This window comes from Colletotrichum abscissum (assembly GCF_030869225.1).
Source record: "Colletotrichum abscissum strain IMI 504890 chromosome Unknown Scaffold_18.1, whole genome shotgun sequence".
NCBI lineage: Eukaryota > Fungi > Ascomycota > Sordariomycetes > Glomerellales > Glomerellaceae > Colletotrichum > Colletotrichum abscissum.
Genome location: NW_026850076.1, coordinates 621,906 through 642,928, shown reverse-complemented (window position 1 = coordinate 642,928; position 21,023 = coordinate 621,906). Strand labels below are relative to the sequence as shown.

Sequence of the window (21,023 nt, the reverse complement as noted above, 5' to 3'; positions counted from 1 at the left end):
CTTCCCAATCTGGTCCAACTACCTTCACCATTGACGCCTCCTCCGACTGGGGCTTCGCGCGGGTCCTACGGAATTACCAGAGGTTGAAGGGGGCTTGCGGGCGCTCAAAGCGTCGCCAGATCGAGTACAAGGACCATTCGGTAATCCACAAGAGCCCACCACGCCTCTCCTTCAGCTCTTGTCTTTCGCTAGTGCCCGTCGAGGGCCCCTTCAAATAGACTGGGAGACCCTGGCTTGGCTCTCGCTCTTCCACTGGTCAGACCGGCCTGTTGAGCATCTCTGCTACCACCGTCTAATTATTCTCTCACCCGCGCTACTGCTTCAGCTTACAAGATCCTGGGTCCAACTCCGTCCAAGGCTCGCGAGACGTGCCCCCGTTTCCGTCCGAGGTTCATATTTATTGCAGAGCGACCTCGAAAGAAACTTCCTCGACAACTATCCCGTACCTGTCCATACACCGTACTCCGTACTCCGTCATCCTCCCACAAACCGGTCCGCCAAAGGCTCCAAACCCAACCACCAGTCCACCACCAACCTACTCGAGACGGGGTACCTGGCGACCATCTCAACCTCTAACACCCCATCTGGACATTTACAATTCCTCCGTTACCTCGCCTGTTTCCAAACCTAGAAACCGTACCTGCTTTGCCGTCTTTGCTCTGCATGCCCAGGGCCCGCCCGCTTGTTTCTCTAAGCGCTCGCCAGTCAGCGATCGACTTCGCCCTTCCAGATCACCAACACGGCGCTTCCACGCACATCCAGTCCCCTCCATTGGCCGCCCACCCTGTCCCTCAATTTCAAATCTGCCTCGCCTGTCCTCAACCTGGTGCTTCTCTGCGTCTATCCAGACAGAATGGGACTGCTCCTGGCGTTTCATTGATATCGAATTAGACTGTGGTATCCCAACCAACGCCGGCCAAGTCGACTTACACCACGCCGGCCGGGCCAACGTGCAGATCCAAGCCTCCTTCCCCAGCTTTACCCGTACCAACAGACGCGGCACAGCGGGACAAACATTCCATTAATTGAGACTTACACCCCGCGACCCTATTTGATTCAGGCTTCCGCCTCTTTTCTAGCTTCCCATCATGGACCCTACAACGACGCTCTTTACGTTCATGCTGTGAGTCGCTTTTATTTAATTCTTTGCAATCTCGCTTTCGTTTTCTTCTCCCGTTCGCTGGTCGAAACTTTGGCGTCGCTTTCGCTCCAAATCCAACAAGATCGATCGCCCTCTCGTTCGAACTCGCATAATTGTATGTCTGGCCAATAGCCTCGATCCCCTCGTCCCATCACGCCTCCTACATGACTCCTGCACAAATCCCAGTACGGCCGAATGAAGCACAAGGTCTGCGAGAGTTCGCTGCCTCTCCTCATTTAGCATTCACACACATCTCTTCGGTTTCCCCAAAGGGTCGGGGAAAGCATTCGGGGACCGGCGCCGAAGGTTGTTTGCTTCTGCTTAACCGTCTGCTTGGGCTCATGTTTCGAACATTGTCGGATGGAAAAGTTTATATCGGGTTATGCTATGCCCTACCTCCCCGGCCCTGGCCTGCGCCCGTTCCTCCCCTCACACCTTCTCACCTGCCATTACCAGCTTCTCAGCGGCAACCTTCCGAGAACTCCGTCAAACACCTTGCAAAGCCAAAAAAATCGTCGCCGACGGTGATCGGCACCTCGTCCGCTCCTGGGTGGGGGACAGGGGACCAGGTCTGATGCTCGGCGCAAGCCCAGTGGCTGGTGTCTTGGCTTTCGCATCATGCTTCATACCTTCTCACTTGCTCTTCATATATATTACCAGAAGCAACCCCTCTACTTACCTTCGCTGACCATCACGACTATGTAGTCAGACTCATCCGACTGTAAGATCAGTACACTTGGTCGGCTCCTGGGACAACTTCACCAAACCATACACCATGGAACGAGATATTCGACGAGATCGCGGCCAATGGCGCGGATGCCACACTTTCAAGGACATTGTTCTGGACGACGACTTGGGTGCGAGGGATACCAAGCGCAACGGCGGCCTGAAGATGGGAAACACCTACTACTACTATGTAGGTTATCTGGCGAGGCTAGGTTGGTCCGCGCACTAACACGTCTTAGTACGAGATTGATGGAACCCAAGAGTCGCACAACCCGGCACTGCCTACCACCACCAACTGCCCTTACCTTCCTGGACAGACTGTCAACACTCTGGATGTCCCTTACGAAGTGGCCGAGAGGAAGAGGAGCGCATCGTTGGGCTCGCTCCGTCCTGGTGAACAGAAGACCATGAACCCTGAAGACAAGTTCATTACGCCCAGGCCGCCACCACCAGTGCCTGGCGGTTCAATTCGAAGACTGGGCTCCGCACCGGCCGCACAATCTGGCAGATCCATTTCCCGCGCCGGCTCTACCTCCCCGCCGCCGTCTTGGCGTCGCATGTTCAACAGGAAGCCGTCCACCAGCCGGCTTGCTGAGCGTGGCCGCCAATCCGAGGATGAGGACCGCCCTCTTTCACCGTACTCTGGATCTTCTTCGGATGACAACAGAAGCGGTTCATCTGAGGGAAGCCGAACTCGCGATCTTTCCCCAGAGTCCCTGAGACGGTTCCTCTCCGATGAGAACCCCTTCTCCAGCGCTTCCTCTAGCGCATATGGGCGTCCGCCTGTTGTTATCCCCGACGACATTGCCGAGGAGGGAGACGATGATGAGAACTTTGCCAACTCGGCCTACGAGGTCAACCCCTACACGACCAGCCTGTCACCACCGCCCTTCAAACGCTCCCACTCTGACAGCACCTTGCCGGTAGTGCACGCCCCGCGAGTTCTCACACGCGAGAAGAAGTACTCGCCTCTCCCTCCTCTTCCCGTCAACAAGACGCTGAGAGACCTGGCGACGGCACCATCCGCCTCGCGCTTCTCCTTTTCGTCTGACTCCAGCGTCGCCTCCTCCATTGGCCCCATCTCTCCTGAGGATGATACACCATCCTTCTATGACTCTACCGAAGAGGATCGCTACTCCAACGAGAGCGATGCCAACTTCGTTCAGCCCTTGTCCCTTCCGAGCACCAGGAAGCCGTCTCTGGAACAGAACTACAGCTTGCCCCGGGCTCCCGGCATCAAGGTTCACCCTGGTGTTCACACCATGGTTGCCGCCCCCGCTGATAACGGCCTTGACGACTTGGTCAATGAGATGGGCTGGATGGTTGATGTCATCCGCGGCAAGGGCATCTAAACAGAAATTTACTACGCAGGTCACACTACACGGTGACTCTGCACTACCGTCGTATATATCGATGGCTAAGCACACAACCAAAGCCACCTAGACGGATTACATATCAGGTTATACAAAAAGGCGGCATCGCATCAGCCTTCCCCATTGGGGCACAGGGCTTACTAGCTCATATTCACAAAAAGGAATCGGATTTTGGACGGAGTACTGGACGAGATATACCCTTTCCTTGCCCTTCTACAGCTACTACCACTCATGGCTTTCATGCCAACGGCGCTTTATGTGGTGGACATTTTGAGGAACTCTGGGGACAATGGAATGGCCATCACACAAAGGAAAAGGTGGACAACGGGCAACGGCGCAAATGTGGTACACATTACCAAGGTGTTTGGAGTATTTGGATCGAATTTGCCGTGGCTGCATTGAGCAAGCTTCATTGATGGGAAACGGTTGCTCATTGCAAACTAGCGTTGCCAGTTTAGGCGGAACGAAGAGATCGTGATAGATGAACCTGAATGAAACATCTGCAATGACTCAAGAAGCTTGAAACTGTCTCCTCCCCCATATGCCAAGTGATGGAAGCCGTCTGTCAGTCTGCAACATCCCGGGTTACCGCCGGCTGTTAAATTGAAGCATGGGTCACTGACTGATTTAGCCTCCCGCGAAAAGCAAGCAACCTTGGCTCATTTCGAGGCTCTGGCCCAATAGGCTTCTTTTTTGCTGCCTACGTGCCTTACGAATACCATCTGTGCACTCACGGTTGCGGTTTCAAAGGATTCGGAGTGGTGGGCGGTGGACGATTGGAGAGCTGCCGTGAGGCTCGGCCGAGGGCCTCGTACGAGCTGGAAGGGGCACCACGGCGATTGGTCCAACGGTGAGTGTTGTATGTCTGTGTGTGTGTGCCCTGGATGTGAGAATATGGTTGGGTGGGCGGGTGAAGGATGTTGTGTCGGCAAGCTTGAGAGTTGAGCGAGAGTAAGCGAGGGAGAAGAGGATGCTTAGCATGAGCGGTTAAGCCGGCGGGAGAGAAAATCCCAGTTCCTGCTAAGAGCCATCCAAGAGGGGAAATGTGTTCATCAAACCATGAAAGAAGCTTAGCCATGCATGTCATTTGGGTGTTTTGGTCTCCTCTTGGGATAAGGTACGGTATGGGAGGGGAGGGGATGACGACGATGTGTAGGTGTAGTTGGTTGGACCAGATTCCCGACGGGCGTTTCCCCCCCTTTTCCCTTCATTCTCTTCAAGACCTACATTATCTCCAGTATTGTTCACGATGTTTCCTTTGGTATAGCGGCAGTAATTTGGGGCTTGAGATACGAAAGCCTTCTTCATGACTTTTACTGGCTAGTTGAAGGTTGTGAGATAGTATTGGCGGTTGATATTTCGTTACTGATTGGATCTCACAATTTAAATCATCAATCTTGGTTTGGAGTTCTTGATGTCTCCCGTTTTCGTCTTGGTTACTTTTTGACTACGGCATGCACTATTCGTGTCCGGCGAGCGCCGCCATGGTTCATCGTCATGGTCATGATCCGTCTTCCCCAGGCAAAGTGATTATCACCGTGCCCTACTTGCCGTGATTTCCCCGATCACGTTGGGGAAGAATGACGACATGTACTCAGATACGATGATCCGTCCCCTCTCGTGTGTCTCTTTATAATGGTGTTTCAACACGTGTGTGTCCAAGGGGACTCACCCCTCGGAGAGACGGGAGGGGTATGCGAGAAGGGGGTCCGAAGATAAAGGAAGAAGCGGTTGAATTGCGATCCTGTTCAACTTACGAGACCACTCAAATGGACTCTCTCTGCGGTATAGCGTATTTCTCCCTACACCCGCGAATTCTTCGCCAAGTGATGTCAACGTCGGAACAGAAAAAGAGAGCTGACACGGGAGATTGGGGGAGATGCGAGTATTTCAGCGAGGTATAGTGAGGGTGTTCCTATACTTGCGATCACAATCCTCGTCCAGCCTAGCAAGTATCTGGGTATGCTCCCACGCCAGCCAGGCACCTACCCAGGCACCAGAAACGAGGTAATCAAAATTCTGAATGGTGCATGGAAGGGGTTGTATGGCCCGGTTGCTTATTATTCATACCCAATCGGCACCCAGTGGGATTGTGTAAGAAAGTAGGGGTGGGAGGGAGAGAAAAGGCTCAGATGAGGGGAGGGAGAGCGGAGGGTCTTACTGAGACCGCAGCACCTTGAACATGGGACGACGATGTATTAGTGAGCGTAAATGTTGATGGTGTGTGTATACGTACGTACGCCCAAGAGAATTATAGAGAGGGGAGGGAGAGAGAGGTACGTAAGGCCAGGTACGGCTACGAGGAACGAATGAAAGCTTCGGATGGTCGGAAGGGAGAGACGGGAATCCGATATCGAACCCGAAAGGTTGGGAAGGTTGGTTGTGTACGTGGTGGTGTGGTATGGTATGGTATGGCAGGCTTATCCAACGTGAAGGTGAAGGGGCCGAATGGTCAGGGGAAGAAAGGCGAAGCATGCTCTGGTGAGGCTCAACGTCGGATTTGCGGCTCCGTGTCAACAGCCTTACTTCCTGCAATGCTACTACTACTGCTCCTCTGCTCGCGCGCGTAAACGGATGTATTGGTGAGGCATGCCTGCGAGTGGGAGTTCCGTAGATGGATTGTATGAGATGGCGCGGTGTACAGAATGCAACCACGTAACCTCGTCCCCTCCATCCACCTATATCCCGCGCATCGTTGATAGTGTTTTCGATCAAAGATTGAATTCCGAGTCTGGCCATGTCCAACGGCGTTACATTCCCTCGAACCTCCACCTTCTACCACTTCCCTACCCTGGACCTGACATCTTCCTCCTGATCATGCGTTCCCACATGTCCGCATCTATCACGACTCATGCCCGGAACAAGAAAGTCGAGACCACACCTCAAATTAAGCTTTTCGCTCGCCGAATGTAGCACCCACCCTATGGGCCGTGGGTTGTAAGCGGTCTGTCTACAGTCGTACGTAAACCTGCCCTGGTCTGATCACCAAAAAAAAAACCATCTCAACATTCTTCGGCGCGCGCGCGCGCGAGAGAGAGAGAAAGAGATCTGGCACGAGAAAAAGTCAACCACTACACCCCCAACGTCCAAACAAATTCTTAAATAGCGTTTTTCATGCCCTCCAGCCCAACCGTACCACCTAACCATCTAGCCAGCCATACCGGCCTCCAGCAGCTCAGTCTGCTTTCGGTCTGCCATCCCCCCTTTCGTGCTTCATCATCCAGCTTCCGAGGGCCCCTTGATACCATTGAATTGTGTCACTACGTACGAGGTGGGAGAAGGGGAATCTCAGAAAGAGGCTTTTGACGACATGGAGGGGAAGAAAGGGGGGTTATGTGTGTCTCGTCGGTCTTTTCTCTCCCGGCCGAGAAGAATCACCCGGAATGCTGTGGAGTTCGTTCCGGAATTCTGTTTTGCTGGACAACTCACGAGATACTGAACTGGACCCTTTGTCCTGATGTAGTGATCACATGCCTCATTGGTAGTACTTATGAACAATACCATACTGTGATGACCAGTGATGCAAAGAAAACGAACAACACACACAAGGACAGAGTGAAGCATTTGTTCAAGTTTCTCAGAGCACTTCCGAGAACGGCAGAGCATATCTTTCCCACCTTTCAACGAGGGAAAACTTGCCCTGCGGGTATTATCACAATAGAAGTACAGTATCCCCGTCCCATCCCACACCAAAAAGGCCATATATAACGCCGTACCCAATCCAGCAAGCGGCCTGATAAACGCCCGTGAACATTGGGGACCTCGGAAGTCGAGCCCTGGCCCCATGTTTTGACTTTCCTCCTACCCTCCCTCTGAACTCCCCGTGTGTAGGTATGTGTGTATGTTGGTGTGTGCCTTGTTTCGGCCCACTCTCTCCGATCTGATCGGTCGGAGCCTATATTTGTTCAGGGCGCAGGAACAAACCGTCCGATGAAAATCCTCAAATAGCCGTGGCTTTTTCGTTCCCGTAAAGTTTTTTCTGTTCTGCTCAACTACTCAGGCTGGCCTCCCATAGAGTTTGTCCTTACTCAGACAACGGTCGCAACCGAAGCGGCAGCGGGTTGTGTGGCAGACTCGGTGACGGCCAAGTTCACTTCCTTGTCCTGGGTGGGTTGAACTTGGCCTGGTGGTGGTGGTGGTGGTGGTTGCGGCGCTTGCGGCTGGGCTGGCGGCGGCGGCGGCTGCTGGGTCTGCGGCTGCGTCTGTGCCTGCCCCGCCGACGGTAACGGTGAGGGCACCGTCGCGGCATCCGTCTTGGCTGTCGGCTGATCCACCACCCCCTCCTGAGCAGGTAGTGTCGTCTTGGCATCATTGGGTTCCTGCTTCTCGGTGCCTTCCCCGACGGCGCCGTTGCCTTTCACTGCTTCTGTCTCTGGAACCTTAGCCTCCTCCTTTTCCACCTCCTTCTTCTTTGGCTGTCTTGGCGGACCTCCCTTGAGGAACCGCTCCGGCACCCCGCGAGCGGCATATGTGCAGCTGCCGACCCATGCGCCGAGCAGGCTGCTCCACTTGTACTCGCCGCGGCGGAGTCGTTGAATTTCGCGGTACGCGTAGGCGTTGAAATAAGGTAAACCCGTCTCGGGGTCGCGGTAGCGAGCGGGGTGGGCGGTAATGACACATACTGGCCGGGGCGCTGGCTTCGCAAGGCGGTCCATCCGCCGTCCAAAGAGAATCTGGGTCTGAACAGTCTTGTCACGCACACGCTCTTCGTCAAAGTTGCGAAGGATAAAGGCGTTGCGAGCAACCTCGCTCGGGGGAGGCTCCTCAGGCGCCGGTGCTTCTGCCGGCGCAGTCGCAGGCGCAGTCGCAGGCGGTGCGGGAGAGGGATCGACCGTCGGTTGTGATGGAGGCTTCGGCGGAGCGATTGTTTGTGACGGCTGGAGTGGTGCTAGTGAAGGTGGCGGCGGCGGCGGTCTTGCTGATGGTGGAGGGGGAGGAGCCGGCATGGATAGAGGAGACTTGTGCTGGCATACATTCGGAGGCGCCAGAACATTGGACTTTGGCTGCGTCGTGTGTTGAGCAAGGTGGATGCCACCCAAGGGAGGGGCAAGAACAGGCGGCGCGAGCACTGGAGCTGCCAATACCGATGTCTTTGGAGGTGGCGGAATAGGGGGAGGAGCCATGGACATGGAGCCAAAGGTCGGCGGTGGTGGTATTGATGGTGGTGCCATGATCCTGGATTTGTCTTCAGGCTTGGGCATGGCGAGTGACGACGATGGCGGTGGAGGAATGGGTGGGGGAGCCATCACACGGGGGCGCTCTTCCGTCTTCACTATCGGTGCAGGGTCTGTTGGGACGGGCGGAACGGGTGTCGATGGCGAGGGTGCCTTTGAAGCATCGTTCTGCTGAGGTTGGTCGACATCCATTGACGTCGGGGGAGCTGGCGGAGCGTCAGGCTTTGCGTTCGACTGTGCCTCTGCTGTCGTCTCTGTCGTCGGTGCAGGCAGCGTCGGCTCAGAAGCATTCGACGCTGAGCCCTCCTCCTTGCCATCTTTCTGGTCCTTCTCCTTGCCCTTCGTCTTATCCACCTTTTCCTTCTTCTCCCTCTTCTTCCGAACGGGCTTCTCTTCCTCGGCGACCCTGCCAACGTGCTTCAGATGATGCTCCCACTCACCAATGCCGCTCCAGTACGTCACCACAGGGCCCTTGAGTGTTCGGTTGTTGAGAGCGGCGAGCTTCGCAAGCCGTTCTTCTTCTCGCGCTTTTTCGGCCACCTCCCATCTGTTTAACGACTTTGCGTTGCGCTTCTCCACGAGGGCCGCCTCAGCCAACCGTTCCGCCTGTGTCATGGGCGGTTTCTTGGACGCCTCGAGCTTCTTTGCCTTCTTTTCCATGATGGCCACCTGTTTCAACCGCTTCGCCTCGCGTTCCTTCATCTGTTGGTGCAGCTGCTCCTTGCTGAGCATCGTTGTCTGGCGGAGCGAGGCGCGGATAGGCATGTCAGCCGCCGAGGGCAGCCAGCTCGTCCGTTCCGACTTCTTTTTCGGCCGCGGCGCGGGTGCGGCCGTCTGTTCGATGCGGACCTTTTTTCTGAACTTGGCCGGGATAGCTTCCTGGGCCTTGCGTTTCCGCGACGCTAGCTTCTTCTCCCTGGCCTGCTTCTCGAGCTCCTTTTCGCCCTCAAGGTCGTCTCCCTGCTGCTGGTCATCCTCGTCGTCGGATGACGAGTCCATCTGCACGTCTGAACCAGCATCGTCGACATCGCTGAAGCCTTCATCGTTGTCGTCTTCGGCGAAGAGAAGTTCGAGGTCCGAATCGGGTTCTTCGTTGGCGAGCATCGACTTCATGCGGTTACCGGCGGTAGACCGCTTTTCTCGACCGGTTGCGAGCCATTCTACTGTGGTCGGAGTGGCGACTGTCGGGGTCTCATTTTCGCTGTCGCTGCCGCTCGAGTCCGAAGACTCATCGCGCGATGAAGGTTTGGTGTCGTTTGCTGTCGTAGCCATCGCGTCGGTCGAATTGAAAGGTGTGGATTTAGGCCCTTAGCCCATGTCTGCCGCGCTGTGAGAGGTGCGGCGTGTACAGCCGGCGGCCTGTTCGAGTGAAATGGGTTGCGTGGGGAGAGTTTTGACGTTGAGGGTGGTAAAGTAGTGTCTGCGTGAGACGCGTCCAGAAGGGTAAAAAAAAAAATTGTAGATGTAGCGGACGTCGCGGCACTTGTGACGTCTGACAATTCGACTTTCCTAGAACCACCTTCCGGCAAGGTACCAATTACAAGCGAATCGGGAGTTAGCGGGCAGCGGGCAGCAACCAACGGCCCCAAGTCCCTCAGTGGGGCTTAGGGGGCGTTACCTCCGTGCGCCGTTACCCGATTTCTTGAGGCGACCTGCCAACACCATATATGTCAACTTATCATTGCAGATGAGACCCTGATATGATGTTCTATATTCCAAGCTTGTTTGCATAGTTTCCTATGACTTGTAATTGCTAATCTGTGGCTGGCATTGCCAGCTCCTATGTGTACTCCGTTCCCATGACCAAACGCCGCCTGTTAATTCATGTAATGCTCCCGCATCCCTTTCAACCCAAAAGTACAGGTAAATCTGGACCTATGCTAATCACATCTCCTCACTCCAGCTCTCGCCCGCCTGGGTCCATTCTTTACACCATCCGAACCAGTACCTCGTATTGCAGCGAGGATCTGAAGGGGGTGCTTTGGTGGGCGCTGATGTCGGGGTGGCCGTGGGCGCGGCAGTGATGGTGTGAGACGGGGTTGCGCCGGGGAACAAAGTCGTGCTCGTGGTCGATGTAGTCTTGTCCTTGCAGCCAAACCATCCAGGTGTCTTGCAAGTAGTCGTCGTTGTTGTAGTCGTAGTTGAAGACGAAGTGGTTGTAGTCGTGGTCGTCTCGTCCTTACATCCAAACCAGCCAGGGGTCTTACAAGTGGACGTGGTCGACGTGGAAGTAGTAGTGGTAACCGGCGTCGTCGTGGTCTCATCCAGGCAACCCCACCAGCCCGGCGTCTGGCAGGTGGCTGTCCGAGTACGCGTCTTCGATGTTGTCGAGGACTTGGACGTCGTGGTCGATTCGGTCCCGTTGCTCTCATACATTTTCCAGTTGGCACAGTCGCGGCATTCGGGCGTAGCCTTGCACTCTGGGACCGTGTCATACTTCATAATGACATCGTGGATAACAGATCGGATCTTGTGGGTTCCGATGCCGACTCTCCATCCCTTGTCGGCCACAACGTCATAAACGCACTCAAGTCCAGAATGGCAGGCCGATTCCATGGCATACCCGGCAAAGGAGCACGTCGCAGTAGCACCATTACAGGTCCCAATGTAGATGGGGTCTGCCGTATGACCAAAATGGAAGGCGCCGGTATCTGTGCGAGCCTGGTGAAGCATCTGATCGTATCCTGGAGGAACAGGCAGTCCCAGTCTGCTGGCGGCGAGCGCCTCTGGCACGGCCTCAAAGGTCACGACGGGAATACCGTAGGTCAGGCCCAGGAGGGAGCTGACTGCGCCCCCGAGAGAATGGCCTGACAGCCAGATGTTGGAGTCGGGGAACAGCTCGGTAACGTTCGAGTACAGTTCCTTGGCCGCCGTGTAGTATCGGTGCTCGTCTTTGAGCGCTTGCACGACGCAGGTGTTGTTGCATGAGTAGGTGGATGTGGCACAGTCGCAGACTTGATGCCAGGTCCACTGCCCCTGCTGAGCACAACAGCAGCTGAAGAAGAGGTTGTCATTGACCTTGTCGTTGGTGGTGGTTCCCTCTCCGTCAAAGATGGCCGTAGAAGTTCCCTTGAGGCCAATAACAATAGTCGAGTTCGTCTCGTCCGCCCAGATGTGCCCCCGGAGTCCGTCACCCTCCCATCCGAAATCAGCGCTCCTATTGTAGCCGCTGCCGACCTCTTCCCAGTCCGCCTTGCCCTCCTCTTCAATGTAAGCGTTTGCAGCCATGATGGCAAGGCTGATAACCGTGGCCTTGTCCGTGATGTTGGGTCCGGGGACCTCGTCGGTAGTCCAATCGGATGGCGACATGATGTTGACATAGCCGCGCTGACGAGCTTCGGTGACCATGGGATCAACGACAGACGGCCGACGATCAACCATGCGCTCGATCTTGAGAGGCGTGCTCTGGGCCTTCAGAGGCATCACCCTTTCCCTCTTGTATCCGTCCTCCTCCGCCAGCCAGACCTGGTTATCGGCGCCGTCGGAGTGGCGGACATCCTTGCGTCGGTGCAGCTGAGGATGCCGATATGTTCCATGGTGGAAAATGTGTCGTAATGTAAATATGTGTTCGCCCGTGTTGGGTTGTGCGGTGCTGGGTGGAAGTAAAGGTCCTGGTTGAAGGACGGCCTCGTCGTTGTTTGGCACTTCCCCAACGGAAGCTAGAGTCGGTGATACCGCGAGGAACGATAAGAGCAGCTGTGCCGTAACCCTGCCAGCAGAGCTACACTGGCCCCCTCGCCCTAATTTGAGTCTCATGGTTGTCTCAAGACACAAGAAAAAGAAGCCGCATCCAGGAATAATGGTTGACGAAGCGTAGGGAGTGAAAGCAACGAGAGGTTGGGTCTTGCGGAAGGCGACGCGTGGAGGTAGATGAGTACAAGAGGATCAATGATGCCGACGTTGAGATGCGCAGACAACGTGCCCCAAGTTATGACAGCATCAGGTGGACGACGCTGGCGCTGTTTACGTTGCCTCCGACTCGCGGAGAGTGCACAGATCAGGCCCGATAACCCACTCCCTGCGCCAAAAGGTCTCCGCCTCCGGATCTGCGTTAAGACTTTATGTCGTCGATACTGCAGCCGGCTTAACAGCTACCCTGGGCGGGTACCTATAGTCTCATATCCCCCGATAAGGCGCAACCAGGGATACCCGCACCAGCATGTGACCAATGTCCCCTCAGATAGCGCGCATGCCTTCTGTATCCGAAGCTGCCTGGTGCCTGGCATCCACCGTTCCACGCCACTTTGGGGGACCATCGAGGGGCATCTTCAGCGGACCTTCGGCTACTCAACGATCCCGTCGCAACCCGTCCGGGTTGCTGCCATGGATAATACGCCCAACATTGATGACATTCCGAGGCACCATTTATGCTTCGGAACAAGGTACGTTGTGCAAGGTACTAGAATGGGCCCATCACTGATTGGAATCCAGGAATCAAGACCAAGCCCCAAAGTACAGAGTACAGAGCATTCGTACCTACCTACATTAAGGTAGCTACAGTTGCTATCAGGCCCTGAGGCTAAGACATCCGCTGTCAGTCCTCCTCGTGCCCCCCAGCACATGCATGCACTGAAGGTCGGATCCGTCTGCAGATGACACCTGTGGGCTTCCAATAAAACTTGAGCGGGGGCATGGCGGGAGCTACCTTGTCAACTTGTCTTCCTTACCGACCATAGCTGGCATGCTCGGTTGGTTACCTGCGTTACCTTCCTTTCATGGGAACGGCCTATTCTCAAGCTGCTCAAAGACCAACAATCCTCAAAACCTCACTGCTCTCTCGCCCCATCCTCGCCCTCTTCTTTGCTTTGCGCTGGCACAAGGCACCCCGTGCGCCCCATCTACGGCACTGACATCATTTTGTTAGAGATGCGAATAGAAACATAGCTGCCATCTTGGGCCATCTTACGAGCCATCATCCCTGTTCTCCTACTCCATTTATGGCATAAATCTGTCCCGCGTGCCACAACCAGGGATCTCTTTCCTCTGATATCGGGTTTCAAGATCGCTTCCACTACTTAATGCCGCCTTGACAACATCAGACCAGGTACGTTTGCTTGTCAGCCCCAAGTCAGCGCCTGAAAATCCCTTCTTTTTCATCTCCACGAAGTCAAACTGACCAAGGAAATGGCTTCCAGCATCGTCGAAACTATGGCGTCAACCGGCCCCTCCAAATCCCCAGCAGCTCGTCCAAATACGATACGGGCGCCTTCCTTCACTCGCCAGAGCGAAGACAGCGATCCTCTCCGAGTCCCGAAACGAGCTCAAACATTCCAGAATGGGACTGCGGCCGACCCGTTGACGACGACGACAACAACGACGACGACGACCGTAGCCAGCAAGGTCCAGCAGAAGCCAGCAGACGAGCCCGAGGGCCCTGATGCTTTCGAGACTGCTGGAAGGCCGTCAACAGATAACGACGATGGGTTCGACGGCAGAGGCTCTGTGGACCTGGGTGAGCTTCCAATTGAACTAGTTAGTCTGACTGACAGGTATGGCGCACCATCCTCTTTCGGCTTCACGTCATTTACTGACCGCGGATAGCTTCGTCGAGACTCTCAGCTCGAAAAGTCACCCCGCGCCTTTGACCATCGACAATGTTTCTGCATTATTCCAGAGTTTCTACGAAACCGCATCCACACACGTCAACACACATATCTCTAGTCTGATCACACGGCATAATCGGGATGCATCGCCTGCGCCGTCCGCGTCATCCAAGGTCTCCACAGCTAGCAGGCTTCGAGCCAAGGCGGCTTCCCTCGGAAGCAAGGATAAACCCAAAAATCTCCCCAAACCAGAGCCGGAGCAGCAGATGATTACTGCCGAAGAACTCGCCAACAAGAAGAAGGCGCGGAAAGCAATCGAAGCCAAGCGTGGCATCATCGAGGAGGCAGTGGAGCGCAGGCTGTGCGAAGGTATCTACGACAAGATCTACCGCCACAAGAGCACCCAGGACGAAGCGCAGGATTCAAAGCTGCGATCAAAGACCGCAGCACTCGCGCTGGTCGGCATTGGACCGGCCGACCTGGGAATCGATCTTGGCGACGATGCATCTCAGACACCCGAAGCCGCTGCGGAAAAGGTTGAAGAGATCAAGAAATCGCTTGAGCAGGCTAGAAGAGACTTGATTCTCATGAATGAGAAGCGATACCCGCTCGGTAAGGTACACCACTTGAAAGCGGCACACAAGGATATTGTCGAGACTCTGGCGCAATTCCACCCGTCTGCATCCGCAGATGAGATTATGCCTATGCTCATCTTCACCCTCATCACGCTTCCTCCTGAGCATCTCAACGTTATTAGCGACCTGCACTTTATTCAGCACTTTAGATGGGAGCCGAAATTGACGGGCGAGGCCGCATACTGCTTGACGAATTTAGAAGCAGCCATCAGCTTTTTGGAGACGGTCGATCTGTCTACACTGAGGGCCGATGAGTTGCCCCAAGGTCCTGCCAGAGGTATCAGCCAGCCGGGCACTCCGCGGGCTGAGACATTCCCTCCGGCGTTCCCGCCTGGACTGACGGTAACGGCGGATCCTTCGGTGGAGACCGACTCTGGCAATGCCACGCCAACGAGACCGCCTGCGTCGCCTTCCGCATCGGCCGGGCTGCGTGCTGCGGTTCAAGCTCGGAATAGAAGACTGAGCGAGCTCGTCAACACGCCTGCTCAGGCCATTGGTGCCGCAAGTGACGCCGTGCTCAACACAGCCGATCAGCATATAAAGACGATCTCGACTAGTTTGGGTGATAGCTACAAGTTCTTGGTCGGCAAGTTGCGCGAGACACAGGGCACTCCCACCGAATCAGGCCAGGGGCTCGTCGTGCCCAAGACGCTCGATGATGCTCGAAAGCTGATGAGCACCCCGCCTCCTGAGGAGGAAGGGTCCGTCAGCGGTGCCAGCTCGGTTCATGGCACAGAAGAGGCCGAATCTACTCGCCGGCCCCCGGTCCGCGAGGATAAGGTGCTCAACCTCATCGGTGGACGCAAAGTCAGTCGAGACCATAGCGCAGATAGCTCGCGAAGCGTCAACAGCTCGAGGAAGGTGCTCTTTGCCAAAGAAGGGGAGAAAGATCTGCCGACGCCATCTCCTGGAAACGCAACCAACCCTCTGGACTCAGTGAGGAATTTTGGCAATTCGTTCTCCAGGTTCTCCGGTATGAGCATGATCAGAGGTCTGAGCCGGACCGCATCCACGCCCATTGCGGCGAAGGAAGTACCTAAAGATATGACCAAGGATGGCCCGGCTACCAAGGTAGCTGACGGCGGCGACCTTGCAAGCGTACGTACTTTGATCTCCAACATTAACACCATGTACTGACTTTCGCAGGCTTTCCCTGATATTGCAGCTGCATTGCCGCCCAAGCAGATACCAAAGATCAGCCCGCCGAACAAGCGCTTCATGGAGATGCAGAACCCCGGCGACCTGAAGATTGGCGAGGTTCTCGAATTGCTGCGCGACTACCGACGGCTGGCTACTACACTCAAGGACATGGGGGCCTTTGAGGGGTCCAAGTGAGGAAACGAGAGAGGAGGTTAGAAGAAACGTGAAGAGATAAGATACGGCCTAGACAAAGCTTGCTGCACTCATTTGTAGGATTCCTGTGGGATATGGATAAGCATACTGGACAATGGCGTTTTGATTTTTTATATTACTGTCTTCTGCAAACAAAAGTCTGGCAAGCCATGTGAGTACGGTTGTGCCAGAGCTCGACGTCCCTCGACGTCCTATCCAGCAGGGGGAGAGGAGGCAACTGGGACTTGGAGGGTCGGGTTCGAGAGCAGGCCGAATACACGCACAAAGAGGTACAAATATACACACACACTACACAATGGAAAAGAGATATTCCACGTGGGACCGTCTGCGGGAAGTTTCTGCAAGGCACCGGTTATTTTGACTACTAGTGCCGTCGGACTAAATTGACTGTGTGTTTCTGCCAGCCACGACTTTCGTGATCCCAACTCAGTCTAGCTGACTCCTTCCTCCGCCGCGATACCAGCAAAATGAGCGATTTGTACAGTCGCAATTGACGATACCCTCTCGAAGGGAACTGAACAGGCATAATTGACCGTTGCGATTGAAGTAGGCTGGAAGTATAAGAGCACTGGCTGGCGCTGGCAGACCGTCGAAACAGCCAGACGACAGAGTGAAAATGGACCAGTGCCTTTGTCAAAGTGAAGATGGCGAGCGGATGAGGCGAGCGTATCCCGTCACAATGCTAGATTGCGTCAAAAACAACGTGTAACATACTTTTCTGAGCGGCAGCAACAAACCCACATGTCTATCCGACCTTATTTCTCTCCTATCCGCCTATGAATAGTTCCAAAGTAGAGCGGAAAGGTAAACCGGAATGTCAACTTACGAAGGCATTCCAACAAAGTACAACGAAACGCATGGTGCTGCTCGGATCAGAGTCCCGAATCAAGCAACCTGCCCTGCCAAGCGCAACAACGCTTCTCGACCCCCGACCCCGCGAAAGGAAATCAAGCGCGAAAGTCACGGCCGGCTCTTGTCAAAACGGAGATCGTCGGCGAACACGCACGATGTATACCAAGTCGGCATGCCAAGATAAGATGGACTTCACAGTGGTCGCGGTGTATCACATAATCATATACAGACGGATATGGGACGGAAACGTCCATGATGTATTTTATCGTCTTTGAAGATTTGGTTTTGTTTTTCTCTGCTATGCCTTGCTTTGCCTTCCTGTCTGCCTGCCTGCCTGCTTGATGGGGTGCCGTTATATTTAAAAGAGGAATAAAAGGAAATTTGCCTGGTGTGAGTTGTGTTTTTGCGAGAGAGAAGAGAAGAAGCCTGCCCACCCCCGTTCTGCCGTTGAACCCTCCAACCCGTCCCCTATCGAACCCGACCATGGCCTGCGAAGGTGGTTTTCCGTGTGTTGGTGTTGGTTTTTTCATGTTTTACTATTTTGCTTTTCCTGCAAATTTTGTCCTTTTCCCACCTTTTTGTTCTTGTTTTTGAGTTTTGTTTGAATTTTACTTCTTTTTTCATATGTACTGCCTTCTCGTATCCCTCAATGGTTCCCGTTCATCTTGGACTCCTTGGGCGGCAACATACTAGTGCGGTTCGTGCGCTCCTGCAAGACGCCGCTGGGCACGCCCGCCCCGGCACCCCCCTTCTCGTCGCTGATGAGCTTGTCCATGAACGCAATGTAATCGTACTGCGGCATGCCCCTATCCTCAGAGGTATCGGGCCCGTTGTGCGGCGGGATAATCTCAATGAGCTTGTCAATGACCTCGTCGGGCACGAGGGAGTGGCGGAGGTCCATCTCGGTGACGTAGGGCTTCCCGTCGGCGACCTCGCGGAAGGACTGGAAGACCTGCTCGGCGGTATTCTGGTCCTCGGTGACGTCGACCATGAAGCGGATAAACTGCTCAAACGTGACGTGGTCGCGGCCGTGTGACGTGTCCATGAAGTAGTCGTGCATCTCGTCCTCGGAGAAGACGAGGCCCAAGGAGGCGAGGGCGGCGCTGAACTCGAGCTCCTGGAGCGAGTTGGTGTCGTCGCGGTCAAAGTGGCGGAAGACGGACTCGAACTCCTCGAGCTGGATGGGTGTGAGATTGGTCATGTTGCGGGCGACCATTTGGTTGTCGAGGAAGGCGAGCTTCTTCTGCACCGACGACTTGACGAGGCTGTGCTCGTAGACGAGCTCATCGTAGGTGTAGATTGTGAAGTCGTTCTCCTCAATGTTGGCCTCTTGGCACTTGGCGTCCACGGCGGCGATGGTATCGAGGTACTTGTCCAGTGGCGGCAGGTTGTCGCTGAGCTTGCGGACGTGGTGGAGCTGGTCCTCGACGTCGCCGTCCAGGCCTGAGATTGCCAGCTGCATGGTGTTCAACGCCATGGCGAAGTCGTTGGCCTTGTCGGCGAACGACTTGCGTAATGCGTTTTTGATGCTGCCAAAGGGTTAGTACTAGAATACGCAAGATCGCATACAGGGGATACTCACTCTCTGATGGTCTCGTTGATCAACTGCGCCCTCTTCATCTCCGTTTGTGACAAGCCGGCCCAGTCCTTCTCCATCGTCTCGAGGGACAACTCTGGTGGAGGGTCATACGGCCGCAGTCTGTATGTGCCCAGCTTCGTCTTGATGTTGCCTAGCAGAGTGGCAAGCTCGCTCTTTTCAGCAACCCAGTCTCTCTTCTTCCCTCGCTTGTACGCCGCAAACTCGTTCGCCTGGGCCTTTGCGTCGGCGTATGTGCCCTCAAACTTGGCCTGCTGCCACTTTTCAATCTGCTCCTTGATCTGCCTCAGAAGCTCCCTCATCCGCCTTTCGTACGCGCTTTGCATATCCCAGGCGCCGGCCATGTTATTCACAAACTTTTCTACACGGCGTCCTGCGTTTTCCACCTTTTCCATTTGCGAAAAGGCGTGAAACCAGTAGGCGATGTACGTCATCAGCGACCTCTCATCAGGCTTTGCAACGTCACACACATCCTCAACATCCAACAACTTGGGAATGCCAATCTCCTTGTGCGCAATGTCGAAGGCCATCTGCATGTTGCCGCGGCGGTCCGACTTGTCTAGTGCGTCGTAGTCGATCAGATCCGGTCTGTGGATATCCAACAGGGCGCAAAAGGCGAGTCCGTCGTTCCAGCTGCCGCTGAAGTCGCGGACGTCCACTTCGTCGTAGCAGGCCGTCTTTCTTTGACACCACAGCAGCAGTCCCTCCTTGGCCGTCATGCCCTCTTCGTTGATGTCGCTAATGGTGAAGCGCAGAATGAGCGTCCATATCAGGCCGAGAATGATCTTTCTGTTTCCGTCGACGACATCCTCGGCACCAATGTTGGTCATTTGGATGCCGCGGCCCTTGATGAAGTCGAGGGCCGTGTTTGCATTTTCGAATCGTTGTACGCGAAGTTTCGGCTTGGACGCATAGCGTCCGAGGGTATCGTTGGACAGACATTCTAGCAAGTGGATGAGGAGGACCTGTTGTTGGGCGAAGAATTCTGTAAGCCAAGCGAACCCCGCAAACCAGTGGAAGAATAGGGGTCCAACTTACACCGTCACTCAAATCAGTCACGAGATCTTTTACTTCGAGCGATCGAGCCTCCAATTTGGTGTTCATCCTAAAGTAAAAAGAAACGCAAAAGTCAGTTCATGATCGTTGTAGCACCCAGCAGATAAACTGCCAGGTTGGGGGTGGGGGAGGGTGAGTGGTTGTCGATGTTCCGCTCTCCCTCCGGCAAAGACTTGATGGGGTCCGTCGTACCATTTTGTAAAGGTCTTTTGCTGGACCGTGATCCATTTCTGCTGTTCCGCAAAAGCCATCCTCGTCAGGCCTTGATCATGCGGCGGCTCGACGGCGGCGAGGGCGGATGCGGGCGAGGAGCCTGTGGCGGAACGGAATCGGTTCTTCTTGGCTACGCTGCTCTTGCGTTCGAGTGCGAGGTTGCTGCTCCCCGATCTCTGGAGGCGGGCGGCCTGTAGCTCGGTCTTGTCTCGTCTGCTTCTCGGGCTGGGGGAGCAATTTGTGTTTGTGCTGGCTCCGCTGTCTGTACGGACGCGTGAGGCGGTAGAGGAGGCGGGGGACGATGTGTTTTCGGACGTTGTCGAGAAGGCAGACGACAACGGGCGCTCGGCGGTGGTCGGGGTGGTAGGGGTCGTGGATGCGGGTGAAGATGTGGACGCCTGGCTGCCGGCCGAGTGGTGGTCGTGGTGTAAACAAAAGTCGGGGAATTTCTCGTTGCACCCTACGTTGCCGGGCAGATTGGCGCCCGACAGTGGGCGCGCCCCCTGAGGACGGTCGACGGTGGACGTCATTTCGGACAATTCTAGTGGCTCGCTAAGTCGATTGGCAGCGCTCGTCCGCTGCAGGCGCCGGGATTCGATAGCGACTTTGGCTTATCGATAACCACTGAACTGCCGAGAATGGTATTCGAGATCGTCGTTAATTTAAATCGAGTTGCTCTTTTGGGTTTGCGAGTCCAAGTCAGGTACAACTGATCTGGTCATGGACTCATGGACTCATGTAATCGAAGAAACAAAACAACTGACGATGCTTCAAACTAGACAGTTCAAAAAGAGAAGGGACAATCAATGCATACCTACTTTGGCCAAATAGGGGGAGCCCTTCGTTGTTTAATACCATCCCGTCCACCCACACACGCGCGCACACACACACACATATATACGCCATCAGACAAAGACCACCTCTTTCTTAACCCTCGCCTCAACTCAAGCAAGGTTCCTTGGTTGAACAAAAAAGGGCCCAAGACAAGTACAGACGAAAGATGTCGTGCGGCCACTCACACTCACACTCACACTCACACACCCCCAGGGCATTCAGGAGAGATGCGAGGTCTCCCCTAGGCGCGCCATCGCCTCTGAAACAAGAGCCTGTCTCCCGCCGTCCCCTCTCCACTTCCCACGATCAGGATCGCTCCCCTTTCGTTGATCCCGCCGCTAACTAAATGAACCCTTCGACGAGTCGCCGGTCGAGTCTCGTCCTGTCCTCCAGGGCTCGCAAGCACCCCAAGCACTACCGTGGGGACCATTTGGCCTCGAAAGTCATCGCCCCCGGCCGCAGAGGGGTCTCCGCACACCCAACCCTCGTCCCACTCACTGTCGAAGCCACTCATGCATGCAATCAT

The 21,023-nt window shown here is 55.1% G+C and overlaps 6 protein-coding genes across 6 annotated transcripts; 3 read left to right on the top strand and 3 right to left on the bottom strand.

Moving 5' to 3' along the window:
• Window positions 1–1,916: 1,916 nt before the first annotated feature.
• Window positions 1,917–3,219, top strand: CABS01_08208 (uncharacterized protein; the record flags this gene model as incomplete). Its single annotated transcript, XM_060541570.1, has 2 exons — window positions 1,917–2,057; window positions 2,107–3,219. The coding sequence occupies 2 exons, from the start codon at window positions 1,917–1,919 to the stop codon at window positions 3,217–3,219; spliced, it is 1,254 nt and encodes a 417-aa protein (XP_060402374.1).
• A 3,331-nt stretch (window positions 3,220–6,550) lies between these two features.
• CABS01_08207 (uncharacterized protein) lies at window positions 6,551–6,679 on the top strand (the record flags this gene model as incomplete). The annotated part of the gene is made up of 1 exon (XM_060541569.1): window positions 6,551–6,679. The coding sequence occupies one exon, from the start codon at window positions 6,551–6,553 to the stop codon at window positions 6,677–6,679; it is 129 nt and encodes a 42-aa protein (XP_060402373.1).
• A 589-nt stretch (window positions 6,680–7,268) lies between these two features.
• On the bottom strand, window positions 7,269–9,686 carry CABS01_08206 (YL1 nuclear protein; the record flags this gene model as incomplete). The annotated part of the gene is made up of 1 exon (XM_060541568.1): window positions 7,269–9,686. The coding sequence occupies one exon, from the start codon at window positions 9,684–9,686 to the stop codon at window positions 7,269–7,271; it is 2,418 nt and encodes an 805-aa protein (XP_060402372.1).
• Window positions 9,687–10,298: 612 nt separating this feature from the next.
• Window positions 10,299–12,170, bottom strand: CABS01_08205 (uncharacterized protein; the record flags this gene model as incomplete). The annotated part of the gene is made up of 1 exon (XM_060541567.1): window positions 10,299–12,170. The coding sequence occupies one exon, from the start codon at window positions 12,168–12,170 to the stop codon at window positions 10,299–10,301; it is 1,872 nt and encodes a 623-aa protein (XP_060402371.1).
• A 1,368-nt stretch (window positions 12,171–13,538) lies between these two features.
• Window positions 13,539–15,927, top strand: CABS01_08204 (uncharacterized protein; the record flags this gene model as incomplete). Its single annotated transcript, XM_060541566.1, has 3 exons — window positions 13,539–13,903; window positions 13,956–15,690; window positions 15,739–15,927. The coding sequence occupies 3 exons, from the start codon at window positions 13,539–13,541 to the stop codon at window positions 15,925–15,927; spliced, it is 2,289 nt and encodes a 762-aa protein (XP_060402370.1).
• Window positions 15,928–17,443: 1,516 nt separating this feature from the next.
• CABS01_08203 (uncharacterized protein) lies at window positions 17,444–20,193 on the bottom strand (the record flags this gene model as incomplete). The annotated part of the gene is made up of 4 exons (XM_060541565.1): window positions 17,444–18,326; window positions 18,380–19,359; window positions 19,433–19,499; window positions 19,643–20,193. The coding sequence occupies 4 exons, from the start codon at window positions 20,191–20,193 to the stop codon at window positions 17,444–17,446; spliced, it is 2,481 nt and encodes an 826-aa protein (XP_060402369.1).
• Window positions 20,194–21,023: the final 830 nt, after the last annotated feature.